The sequence below is a fragment of the Gymnoscopelus microlampas genome (assembly GCF_963454915.1).
Source record: "Gymnoscopelus microlampas genome assembly, chromosome: 1".
Lineage (NCBI taxonomy): Eukaryota > Metazoa > Chordata > Actinopteri > Myctophiformes > Myctophidae > Gymnoscopelus > Gymnoscopelus microlampas.
In genome coordinates this window covers 23,353,841-23,367,758 of record NC_139962.1, presented here as the reverse complement: position 1 = coordinate 23,367,758, position 13,918 = coordinate 23,353,841, and the positions used below count along the sequence as shown (strand labels likewise).

At 40.3% G+C, this 13,918-nt stretch overlaps 1 protein-coding gene across 1 annotated transcript; it reads right to left on the bottom strand.

The window, feature by feature from the left end:
• Window positions 1–2,182: 2,182 nt before the first annotated feature.
• ctsh (cathepsin H) lies at window positions 2,183–13,523 on the bottom strand. The gene is made up of 12 exons (XM_084052773.1): window positions 13,395–13,523; window positions 11,759–11,790; window positions 7,979–8,087; window positions 7,567–7,637; window positions 7,364–7,468; window positions 5,291–5,377; window positions 5,106–5,161; window positions 4,852–4,933; window positions 4,699–4,767; window positions 4,089–4,195; window positions 3,355–3,483; window positions 2,183–2,685 (listed from the first exon to the last, which is right to left on the bottom strand). The coding sequence occupies exons 1-12, from the start codon at window positions 13,465–13,467 to the stop codon at window positions 2,610–2,612; spliced, it is 996 nt and encodes a 331-aa protein (XP_083908899.1). The 5' UTR covers window positions 13,468–13,523; the 3' UTR covers window positions 2,183–2,609.
• Window positions 13,524–13,918: the final 395 nt, after the last annotated feature.

Genomic DNA, 13,918 nt, shown 5'->3' with positions numbered 1-13,918 from the left:
TTGCTGCAACAATAATAATACATTCTTCTGACTGAAGAATACTGTCTTGTGTGATTTTTTACAATATTAATGTGCTTCATACAGACTGTGTGTGTGTGTGTGTGTGTGTGTGTGTGTGTGTGTGTGTGTGTGTGTGTGTGTGCGCGCGCGTGCGCGCGCTTTCTGGTGACAGTGAAACTTTAGCTTCCTCCCTAACTTCCCTCACTCAATGCTTTCCTCCTGTGTGGACAACACTGGTACTGAATTTATGGGGTGTTCTCTGGGTGAAACTCCCAGGGCGTAGTCTGGTATTCTGTTTCTGGGCCTAAGTGCCAGGTCAAACTGATTTGATGCTATATAGTGCAGGAACAAACCCTCAAAAAGAGCCTTAGTTTTGAGATACCCCTCCCCGGAGTAGAACAAAACGGGACATAGTTTTTTCATATCTTTAGGATGTCCCCTTCATGAAATGGATTGTCCCAAGTTTTACTTTTACTGCAAAAGTCATGAAATTGATCCATGAAGTGACTCACCACATAGGCAAAAAAAACGCCCTATGCTGAAAGTGGGAGCTCCAAGTAAATCCTCTGTCATTTTCTACCTGCTGGTTGTTTTTAGATCATACTTGCACAGATGGTCTACATGTAGTGTCCCTACATCCCAAAACAATCAGAATGCCAATATGTGGTTCTATTGTGAATCAGTAGCCTTTTATATAAGGCCTTAAATAGGCGGAAATAGCAAAAAGGTGACTTTTCTGAGCAATATTTACTTGTAACTTTGGTCTTCTGAGCAATATTTACTTGTAACTTTGGTCCAGCTCTTTATCAGGGGTAAAACTAGATGTGACATTGTTTTTTCATGTCTTTAAGATGTCCTCTTCCTGAAATGGATGGTCAGAAGTTTTACTTTTACTGCAAAAGTCATGAAATTCATCCACAAAGTGACTCACCACTGCCAAAACACGCCTACCCTGAAAAAGGGAGTTCGAAGTCAATCCTTTCTCATTTTCTACCTGATGCTTTTTTGTTTTACATCATACTTGCACAGATGGTCTACAGGTAGTGTCCCTACATCCTAAAGCAATCAGAATGCCAAAATGAGGTTCTATTGTGAATCGGCAGCCTTTTATACGAGGCCTTATTATAGGCGGAAATAGCTAAAAGTGGACTTTTCTTAGAAATATTCACATGGAATACTGGTCCTACTCTTCTGTCAGGGGTACAACAAAACTTCACCTTGTTTTTCCATAACTTTGACTTGTCCTCTTCATGAAATGGATGGTTAGGGCGCGCTCCCACCGCACTTTTATTTTACCTCTGGGGCAGAATCTGCCAATGCTTTGTCAATGCAAATGCGTGGATTCATGGTCTTGCAGATGTTTTCCAAGAATCCACGCATTTGCATTGACCATCCATTTCATGAAGAGGACAAGTCAAAGTTATGGAAAAACAAGGTGAAGTTTTGTTGTACCCCTGACAGAAGAGTAGGACCAGTATTCCATGTGAATATTTCTAAGAAAAGTCCACTTTTAGCTATTTCCGCCTATTTAAGGCCTCATATAAAAGGCTACTGATTCACAATAGAACCACATATTGGCATTCTGATTGTTTTGGGATGTAGGGACACTACATGTAGACCATCTGTGCAAGTATGATCTAAAAACAACCAGCAGGTAGAAAATGACAGAGGATTTACTTGGAGCTCCCACTTTCAGCATAGGGCGTTTTTGTGCCCTATGCTGATGTGGTGAGTCACTTCATGGATCGATTTCATGACTTTTGCAGTAAAAGTAAAACTTGGGACAATCCATTTCATGAAGGGGACATCCTAAAGATATGAAAAAACTATGTCCCGTTTTGTTCTACTCCGGGGAGGGGTATCTCAAAAACTAAGGCTCTTTTTGAGGGTTTGTTCCTGCACTGATATTAAAATGTTTTGCTGGGGACCCACTTGAACCCCATCAAGGACCCCTGGGGGTCCCGGGTCCCACTTTGAGAACCACTGCCGTAGGGAATGTTCAGACAGATGTCCTGTGTTTGCAGATCAACGTGTCGTGTACGAAATGTGTCTATACAACATTTAATCCCATAAAATAAAAATCTGTATTTTATTTTTTTCTGAATACATTAAAGGGATTATAGTACATTCAAACTACCATTCAAGTATGGTATACCATACTATAGAAAATACAACACTGATATGAAAACAACCCTGGAAATTGTATTTCAATTAATTTATTCCCCTTATATTTATTTCTTCGATGTCTCTGTACATGTACAGTATACAGTATGTTCTTATAAAACTCTGTAACATCAGAATAATCATTTAAACATTGTTTTTAAAAAAAGATATTCCAGAAAGCAGCTTAAGAATTACAGTATGTAGGTGATTAAATCAAACCTTAAATCATGGGTGGTGCACATAAAAACTATTAAAATGATATAAATGATTGATGAATGATTATGATAAAACCTTTTAAATGTAAAACAATAATCATGTAACAGTGCCAAAGTGGCAAATATTGCTTGCAGATCAGCTTTTTTTCACACATTAGATTATAGATCACGTTGTCTGTGGGTGAAGTCATCCTGAGGTTCTGTCTTCTTCTTGTTTGGTTGTGTTGTAGCTCAAACCAGAGGCAGAGGGTAGGAGGAACACGCCGCCAGGCCACACATGTTCTTCCCTCGCTCCATCAGAAAGTATCTGAGTGAAGAAAACAAAGCAAACACTAAAATCACGACAAGGAGAAGCAATATTTCAGCGCATTCATTTTATCTTTCCCCACACCTACACATAACATGGCTGATTCACTTATTCAGCTAAAAGGGGCATAAACAATACAAGTACAATCAAAAACCACACACACACTAGGGATGGCCAAATGGAGACATTTTATTAACCGATTACCGGGTTTTTTTTTACGATTAATTTTAATCGTTAGTATTAATCGGTTGGCGATTTAACGGCGGTTATCGGTTGGCCATCCCTCACTCTCACACACACACACACACACACACACACACACACAGAGATTACATAGGACCACAATGGAAACAAGCCCTCAGGGCTTTTTGCGTTATCCTTTTAGCATAATTAAAAAATCGTACCACTGTGCAAACTGTTAATCAAGTATTCAATCAATCAATCCAACCCCTTAGGATTAGGGAACCTTACCTCTAAAAATGCCCAATCCTAACCTGAATCTTTTCCTAATTGTAAGGCTAACTCAAACATTGTGCTCACGCTGTCTATTTCTCAAATTCTACTTACTACTTGTGGTGACATTTCGCCTTCACAAGTATAGTAACCACACACACACACAGACAGACAGACAGACAGACAGACAGACAGAGTTATGAGTTGCGTATTTACCCATCCATTCCCCAGCTTGTGCCCCAGGAGTTCTTCACTATCCAGTATGGCGTAGCGCTGTCATCAGTGGCGTAACCCACAGCCAGAACCGCATGGTTCACTGACTGCGTGTCGTTCTTACACTGGGTGCTACAAAAAGAGGACAATGCTGATGGTTAGGTCTGCAACTATCAACTATTTTCTTAGCAATTATTCTATCGATTACTTTTTTGATTAATCGAATACTTGAGAGACTCGTTGTTTTTTAAATATATCAACGTATTGACGATTTCTTAAATAATCTACTGAATCGATTAATCTGATTGACCGATTAAGCCCTCTTCTATAATTCGTCATACGACACCCTGTTTTATACTTTGTCTATTCTTAGAAAACAGACGATCTACAAGTTCACAATGCATCTCATCGCTAGATATTGTGAACATTTTGAGAAATGTGGAATAATTCAAAAAGCATTTAACAAATCTTTTTTTATGGGGGTCCCTGGCAGAAATTATTTTCAGATGGGGATCTGCAGCCAAATACATATATATTTGGGGGTCCTTGACATGAAAATGTTTGAGAACCACTGAACCAGTGCAAGCTATGCAAAGGGCAGAGGAGCAGATTATATACTTTTATATACATATCTGTACTTTTCTATCTGTGCTCTGACCAATGTCTAGTTGTGATCAAACCTAAATGACAAATAATTGGAAAAAGAAAAGTGCAATAACAAGAGGCTCTTCACTCACCTGCTATAGACACCCTCCTTGTAGTGCATGAAATCACCCGTGACCTGGTAGCCAAAACTTACAGGGTTGAGTCTGGCCACAGCATCAACCATCTCCATTTCATCATACTGTCCTTTCAGGAATACACAAATGTCATTCAATTAATGGCTCAGAAATATTGAGAGGTAACACTAGGCCAATTAACCTAACCAATTTAATATTGCTCATGTAGGTTCAAAGAATAATCAACAAATCAACACGAAAAGACAAAAAATAGTTTTTTTTAAATAATTGACTAAATCAGTTAACCTGATTAACTACTTAAGCCCTGTAATACTGTATACTGCCGTACAAAAATAGCCACTCTACAAGCTCACAATGGGCCACATTGCGACCCGCTGTGAGCTTGCAGATCTGCTATTTTAACCTTTCATTTTTTATAATCCTTCATTAATCGCAATCGAGGTAAAATATTTAAATAATTGTGCTCTGGAGGCCTCTCTACTGTTATATATAAAATTCAATTCATATTGATGATTTAAAAAAAGTTAATAAGTTAATCATTAATACAAAGCTATTTACTGGATGTTTTCAGAATGTTCGTGGCTGTTACATATTGCTATGTACTCACCATTGTTATGTTGACAACTTCTTTGACAAAAGCAGCTGCCAGCTTAGGCTTGAAACTACAAATGCCATCCTAAAATAGAGTGACAAAAGTCCTTAATCAAGGAATAGAAATAGAACAGGCAAGTGCAGAATTTGTCACCCTAAAAAAACATACATGGCCTGTGTATGGATAGTCATGTTCAGCCATAAGTCCTCTGTTGTACTTGATGTATTCAAATGCCTGGCTGGGCAGTCCGCTATAAAAAAAAAAAAAAAACAGTACCCTCATTACATTATATATTACATACATACATAATTGTGGTCACATTTTTATTAAAGACTATTATACTTGTGATTTTATATTGTTAAATTGGTTGATAGCATGCATGGTGATTATGATGTTAATGTGATTTCATTATTGTTACTAACCCCATGCATCCATGGTTGTTGAAGTCTTGTGCACAGTCTACCAACTGCTGCTCAGACTGAAACAATAAAAAGTAAATGCCTTTACTTTAACAAACATACTGTATGGGTGTAGCCCATTCGATTGTCATCGCTGGGTTTGATCGCCAAATAAAAACATTGACATTGTACATTTACGCAGCTCTCACCAGAAGTAACAGCTTCCCGGTAGCGATGGCAGTGACGGACTCCAGACAGCCGGTAGTGGAGAAGGTCCAACAGCTCCCACAGTTACCCTGAAGAACCACAGAAACACAACTACAGTAGTACTCAACTCACAGAACCAAATACAACTAGTACTCAACAAACAGAACCAAACACAACTAGTACCCAACACACAGAATGAAACATAAGTAGTACTCAACACACAGAATAAAACATAAGTTGTACTCAAAGTCAACACACAGAACCAAACACGACTAGTAGTCAACACACAAAACGAAACATAAGTAGAACTCAACACACAGAACTAAACATAAGTAGAACTCAACACACAGAACTAAACATAAGTAGAACTCAAAACACAGCTCCCACAGCTGTGTGTTGTCCCACAGTGTAGTAAACAAACAGCAAGCCTGCAGCAATGTATTCTTACTGCTATTCTGGTATACCATTAGGGATTTTTAAGTGTGCATATTCTGGTATGAATGTCATGACAAGTCATTTAGAAATGGAAGGCTTACAACTCATTTTAATGTTCCTTTTAGCTTTAATGCTCAAAGGATATGCATATCCCCACAGTTTCTTTAAACACGGTGCTGGACCCAAAAATAATCAAGTGAAGAAAAGGGGAAGGTCCGCACACGATAAACTGCTCTATCATGTGCGGACATTCCCATTTTCTTCACCATATCTTTATTAGCAATGTTTCTGAAAAATGTGGCTAATGAATATATTTATATATAAAGAGCAATAAAAAGTGAGTTGTGAGTTTAACCAGTTTGTCCAGGTGGGAGTTAATTGTCTCCGCCAGGAGACATTGTTTTCACTTTCCGTCCCCCCCCCCTCGGCCAAGCTAACATTGGTCAAGCCTCACGTGACAATACGGTGATATAGTGTGATCTGATTGGCTAGTGACGTATAGCGGCCTATAAATACATGTGTCACTTTGAAAGAGTCTTAGTCTCTTTCAAAGTGAGGTAAGACAGGAATAATCACGAAATGGCTGAGAAATGGCGGATACTGTAACAATTGGATAGGACACTTACACAGACAGGACAGATAGGACACTTAGACAGACAGGACGGATAGGACACTTACATAGATAGGACGGATAGGACACTTATACAGACAGGACGGATAGGACAGTTATACAGACGGATAGGACACTTGTGTCATGTTACTATGACACAGTAACATGTTCTATTTTTTGTAAGAATTAGAACATAAGAATTAGAACATTCCCAACATTCCCAACACAAGTCTGCTGGCGGAGACTTGTGCTCCAAGGAGCACTTTTCCTAGTTTTTTTTTTTTTGCTTGCACACCAAGTTGGCCTGTGAGATCTAACTGTGACAACGGTCACTGAACAGTTGCTTCGGGTCATGTCCCCTGGAGCACACAGAGTGAGAGGATATAACTCTCTATACCAGCAGGTGGCAGTAGTCACCAATACTAGTTAGGCTACTGTATGAGTTTATCCACAATTGCAGTGGTTCTCAAACTTGTTTTAATTTTCTAATGGACCCCATAACTCTCAGTTTTATTTATTAGCACATAAAGAGTTAAAAACAGAAGGAAAAAAAGACATATAACCATATTGTGCAGGAGACACTTAGAAGCCTAGAGGCTTATAGAGAACTTCCCCTATTTCACTCTGAGATATAATAGCTCTGAGAGTGTACAAATCTGCACACTCTTTTTTTTACAGACCTGTAAGGGTCCATTTGGAACCCGCCTCAAGGAACCCTGAGGGTCCCTGGACCCCACTTTGACAACCAGTGCACTATTGGCATCAAATGTTATTGAAGTGCAGATTGTGCTCAAACTTCAGCTACTTAAATCACTGTGTGCACAGTTTTATTCTCTAAATTATGCTTGGATATTCACAGTACCACAATTGAGAACACAAAATCTGAGCATTTTCACACTACTCACAAATAGCAGAAATAGCAGATCTATAACCTCACAAGTAAGCCATTAATTTATGGAAAAAACAAACAAACGTTAAAAGTTGAAATACAGAGATACACGATTTCTGTCCGACAGCGGCGATCAGGTACCTGATACTTCACTGGAGACACAAAGTTGCCCTTCTTCCTCCAATCCACAGCCTCGGGGTAAGGCCCACTGCTGCTCATGTGATTCCCTTTGGTGGCCGAGCAGTTCTGTGGAAAACAACAGAATTTTAACGTCATCAACTTCAATTAGCGATTAAAACAGCATTCGTCTCAATAAACCAGTGCTAAATTTAAGAATTATGTACCTGTGGCTCTCTCAAGAGGAAGGATTTCCTGAATTCTTCGAAGGACATGTCAGAAAACTGATTCAGCCCCACTAAGAAAGTAAAAGAAAAAAGAAAACTGTTACAATATTACATAGTTATGCAAAAGAAAGTTAGAAAATAAGTAGCATTTTCAGTGTAGAATAATTTTTCTGTGAGAGAGATCAGTTTAGTTTCCTCATGTCTCAGTACTTTATAATACTTATAACAGTGGAGCAACACTGTAAATCATGTAGAGGCGGAGTGCCATAATCTGCCATATATTTGCACTTAACTGTATCTGAAACAATGCATTAGTTGTTAATGCACATTAGCAGACAGAACAAGTAGATAACTACATGTTTACATGTACTTGTATAGGAGTGGTCCTATGGATTCTATATATTCTATGTACTTGTATAGGAGTGGTTCCTGGCATTATGATGATCGATTGTCTTCTTATTCTCTGTGAATATGTGCAGACGATGGTAGTACTCCTCCTCAAAGTCATACACTTTGTTGTGCTGCATATCAAACAGTGAAACAGAGAGTTAATTCAGAATATTATAGTAGCCTAAATGGTGCTGACAAGAAAAATAATGGAATAGTTTTGAATGGGTAAATGCTGTATAAACAATGCACTGTTTTTAGTGTCCATGCAGCCTGTTTCAACAGCAGTGATCAAGTTCCCTCAGGGTGCAAAGTCTTCTGTAAATGATACGTTTAAACTTGATTTGATATTGGTTGTTTGTTTGGTTGAACCACAGATGTAAGATTCATTTTAGTTACACTGGTGTAAAGTGCATTTGAACTTACTTAGCTGGTGCAACATAGTGCAGAACCTATAGCCTACTCTGAAGCATTATTCTAGTAGTAGTAATAGTAACACAGTTTATTGCTACTGAACTGTCTATTAAATAGACAGATGCAGATTGTTCAGTCAGCTAAAGGGGTCATCGGTTGCAACCTGTCATCTCTCCAGGACCCCCACAATTTACAATGACAATGCAGGCATTTAGCAGATGCTCTTTTCCAGATAATCACCTACATGTAGAATGCAGAGAGACAGTGTAGTGCCTCAATAAACTAGGATCCCAGGTAAACCAAGAACCTAGTATCATAAACAATATACTATCGAAATAACAATCTGTACACTGAAATTATAGGATATCACGTAAACAATTGACCTAGCATCTGTTTAAATAACATGCTATCTAAATTACATTCTTAACATTGTGTTCAAGAAAACAAACCTAAGTAACAAAAACATGAGAGCGGGTGACCCAGAAATGCCTGCATGGTAGCCAAATATTGATCAATCACTAGCATCAGGGAGGGAGGGAGGCTACACCAGGGCAAATCTGCAGGGCCTGATGGCATCAGTCCAAGGGTGCTGAAGACGTGTGCAGAACAGCTGGCAGCACTGTTCAAGCATCTCTTCAACCTCTAATTGAGACTGAAGAGGCTGCCCGAGTGGTGGAAGACTTCCTGCATAGACCCAGTGCCCAAAGGTGTGCATCCTAGTACTCTCAATGATTACAGGCCAGTGGTACTGACCTCACACGTCATGAAGACCTTTGAGAGATCTGCAGCACCTACGGCCTCTGGTGAGTGACTCCCTGGACCCTCTACAGTTCGCTTACCGAGCCAAAGTTGGAGTGGTGGATGCCATCATCTACATGCTGCAGAGGGCTTATTCACACATGGACGAGAATGGGAGCACTGTGAGGATCATGTTCTTCGACTTCTCCAGTGCGTTCAATACCATCCAGCGCCCCCTGCTTGCTGAGAAGCACACAGCCATGCAGATAGACCACAACATGGTGGCTTGGATCACAAACTATCTCACCCGTAGGCCACAATATTACAGTATGTCCAGCTACAAGGCTGCCAGTCCGACGTGCTGGAGTACCCCGTGTTGTCTACACTTTTATTTGTATTTGATCTATTATTTTAAGTTCTGGATAGACATGACAGGACAGAGATGAGAGCCTTTACCGGTGACTCCTCTCACCCTGGTCACCACCTCTTAAAAAAGAATCGGGTATCAGTCCGTTAACATCTGTTAACATCACATACAGGGGAAGTCATTCCCGCTCGGCAGTGAGTCTCACAAACAAGCCCACTACCCCCCTACTGACACACCTGTGGGATTAGGAGGACCACCTCCCACTCACTGGCCCCTAGCCGGACCAAGGGGCTCTCAAAAAACTAGGGTCCAGGGGACAGGGATTCTTGAGGGGGTTCCAGCCCAAGTGGCCCCCAACAAAATGAGTCAACATAGCATCATCATCATCATCATCATCTGTTTAAAGTCCGCTTTCCAGGCTCCGCTGGGTTGGACTGGGTTCTCGCTATGGCTTTCTTCCACCGGGAACGGTCCATGGCCATCTCGTGATTGATGCCGAGTGCTTTCATGTCAGCTAGCACGGTCATCTGCCAGGTCTTCTTAGGCCGGCCACTGGGTCTTGTCCCCTCCAAGTTGATCGACATTACTTTCTTCACCCAATCATTCTCCTCCTTCCTTACAACGTGTCCGTACCATCGCAGTCTGCCTCTCCTCACCACATCCACTATGGCCTCCACTCCCATCTTCTGTCTCAGCTGTGCACTGGTCTTTCTCTCCCTCAGTGATACACCGCACATCCATCTGATCATCCTCATCTCTGCTCTGTTCAGCTTCTCTTCATGCTCCGCCCTCAGGGCCCATGTCTCACTTCCATATGTCATGCCACTTCTGACGCAGGCTGAGTACACTTGCCCTTTCATCTTCAGGGATGGGGCCTTGGATGTTAGGAAGGGCATAAGTTCCCTGAACTTCTTCCATCCACTTCTCACCCTTGTGGTCACCGCTAGGTCCACCCCCCCATCAGCGTTAAGCATGTCTCCCAGGTAGCAGAAACTGTCCACCACCTCATATGTTTCCCCGTCTACTACAAGCCCCTCTTGCTCGGCTGCATCTGCCTGTGCGACTTCTCCCCTGCACCGCTTGCACTGGAATGTTTCGCTGGCGACTTGCAGGCTACCTTTTACTCCACTGCATCTCCTGTGGACCCATTTTTGGCAGCCCTTGCACTGGAGAGAGTTAGCTTGTACTCCCTTCCCACAAACTCCACATGGCCATGCTCCTGACTGCTGTATCACTCCCAGGCCTGCACCACCAATCATGACCTTTGACTTTGCCGCATTCACCTTCATCCCTTTCACTTCCAAGCATGTCCTCCAGGCTGCTAGTCTCTTTGCTAGGTCTTCCCTTGAGTGAGCCATCAGTACCAGGTCATCCGCATAGAGCAGCTCCCATGGTAGTCCACCCCTCACTTCCCTCGATACCACATCCATCACAATAGCGAACAGTAATGGACTAAGTACTGATCCCTGATGCACACCCACCCTTACATCTGCTATACTTTTGCTAGTCAAAAAAAGCAGATCTACAAGCTTTTGACACGTCAACGCGCTGTGAGCTTGCAGATCTGCGATTTTCAAAAACGTTAAGCTAGAAACATCTAGAGTCTAGAAACATTATAAAAAAGTTTGAATACTCTTCAAATTATTTAACAACTAAAATCTTCTCTTATGGGACTCCCTGGCACAAAATCTTCTCAAATGGTCTGAGACCAAATACATATCCTTTTGGGAGTCTTAAACCACTGATGATAATGTAGATAATATACAGTACAAGGGAACATAATACATACAGCATATGTATACATAATATCGCGGATAAGTGGAATGGCTCAATGCACTTCACAGCCTGGTATTACACTCCCCCACCCACCCCCGTGCCTCTAGGTCAGTGCAATATAAATATACTGTACAATATGCACTGCCATGTGATGTACAAACTGACACGCTGTGTTGTGTACACTGTGTGGTAGCTAATGCCTATGCTGTTATACCAGCCTTGTGCACATTGTATGTGGAATATATCCTACAGGCCTATATAATTTCTAACTTATTTTTCGCTTATCTTTATATTTTGAGTAAATATCTTTAAATAATAGTTAACATTTCTATACTGTAATTGTTGCTTCAGTGTAATGCACCAATAATTAAAAACAAATCATTGTGATTGTTGAAAGTTTAAAATTGACCACAATGGAAACCACGTGATTTTACCCATTTTGGCGTTTTTAATTACTTTTAAAGATTCAAAGTGAAACTTTCTAGTAATTATTGTGTAATATGTACATACCTGTGATATCCATTCGCTGAAATGGTACTCCTCTAATAGGACAGAAGGAAAAAGTTATAGTTTTCTCATTACTAACAGTATTTACAATATTGTATAGTAGCCTAGGCTATAGCCTTAGATCTGGCAAAGATGTATTTTATCGATTTTCACATTTGCATATCTATGATCGTCTTGGGCTTTACACCCCCCCCCCCCCCCCCCCCCCATCCACCCGTAAAGTCCGTATTTCTCCAAACATGTACAAAAGCAACATTTAAAGTGCTTTCTATCACCGTTAACACTTTTTTAAGGAAGTTATTCTGGAGGTGGTGTGTCAATGAAAGAAAAACAGTTCCTGTTTCTTCAAAACAAGATGTGATCATGTGACAATAAACAGGTTCATCTGGTTCATATAGTTCTACAAAGTAATCTTACATTGGTTTCATATTAAAGCAAGTGCAACAGAAACTGTACCAGTAGCCCCTACGGAACCTCTCCCTCCGCTGTATTGCTCCGACATGAGGTTCCTCGTTTCTCGGTGCCGTTTTAGCAGGACATTGTCGCACATTTTCCACTTTACATGTTTCTTACCCCTTTCTGCACATCGTATCCAAAAAGTAAAGGTTTTCTACCATGCTCTCAGATGATTTAAGTTCTAGCGCACAATAAAAGCTATCCAACGAGTTGAAAAAAGTATTTAATTCGCCTCTGTCCTCATCCGGTTGCATGTTTTTAAGACATTGCGCAAGAGTTGCGCCCGTAGAGATAACATTACTGATTCCCCTACTGGTCAAATGTTGAATTGCCAGAGGCCGGTTCCATAATAAAGGACAGAGGCGAATGAAATACTTTTTTCAACTCGTTAGATAGCTTTTATTGTGCACTAGAACTTAAAACATCTGAGAGCATGGCAGAAAACCTTTACTTTTTGGATACGATGTGCAGAAAGGGGTAAGAAACATGTAAAGTAATGTGCGACAATGTCCTGCTAAAACGGCACCGAGAAACGAGGAACCTCATCTCGGAGCTATACAGCGGAGGGAGAGGTTCCGTCGGAGCTATAGTAACAGTAACACTGCAATAATCAGCTTGACTTTATCCTTTAAAAGGTGGGGTAAGTGATATTTTTTGGTTAAAACAAAAAATATTTTGTTAAAAGGTTAAAATACTATATTCTGATAGTAATCCTTGCTATAGAGTGTTTGTTCAGTAACAGGAGTCTCCCCGTCTCTCCAGCTCTTTAATAAACAGAAAATACATTTTTCGGTAGGTGTCAAAATCTCAGCCAATCAGGAGAAAGTACCCATTTTTAAGCTTAATTTGTATAGTGTTCCAGTTCCAATTTTGTCTGCTCATTTCTTAGTGTCATTACTTCCAATTTCACTTGTTTAATCTGTATCCTGATTGAGTTCTCTGTCCTGGTTGGATAACATTGGAAATGAAACTGAAACTCAAACGAAAATGCATTTTCTGTTTAATAAAGAGCTGGAGAGACAACTCCTAATACTGAACAAACACTCTATAGCAATAAGTACTATCAGAATATAGAGCTATTTAACACTTATTTTAACCAACGCAAATCACTTAACCTACCTTTAAATAACATGCGTGGTGTTAAATTAAGTGTGTGTAGAAAGGTTCCTAACTAAAAGCTTACCTTTAAATGAAGTGAGTGGTGATAAGTTAACTGTGTGTAGAAAGGTTATAACTAAAAGCCCACACAGCACCATTCTTCCTGACGGCTGTGGACCAAAGTTGCTGTGGATCAGCTGTGGACTGAAATCACTTCTTCTATGTTGGTCACGTGACAAATTCAGTCACGTGGTAATGTCATAACTAAGGGTAATGCCAGTGAGTCCTTCAGTCCTGTTGCATTTGATTGTTCAGTGTAGTGGTAGTCAGTAGGATAGTCAGTGGTGGAACAAGTCGGCCTACTTTTTCTTTTTTTAAGTAGGCTAAAAGTAGGCTATAACACAATGAATTCATTCAAAATATTACTTGTGTAAATGTATAAATGTATTGGCATCATAATATACTTAATAATAATAATAATAATAATAATAATATTAGCTTGAATTTTCCAAGATTTTGCTGAGGAAGGGATAGGTCGAAATATCCACTAGTTGCTCAGATCCTCAGGGTCCAAACCAGGCTTCTTGAGAATCGGGGTGATTGAGCGAT

Excerpts from the sequence above, each read along its gene's own strand:
- ctsh (XM_084052773.1), bottom strand. The coding sequence starts at position 13,467 with ATGGTGCTGTGTGGGCTTTTAGTTATAACCTTTCTACACACAGTTAAC. Across the intron at positions 8,088-11,758 it reads TCAGCGAATGGATATCACAG|CACAACAAAGTGTATGACTT; the intron begins GTATGTACATAT and ends TTTGATATGCAG. Across the intron at positions 7,469-7,566 it reads TCCTCTTGAGAGAGCCACAG|AACTGCTCGGCCACCAAAGG; the intron begins GTACATAATTCT and ends TGTTTTCCACAG.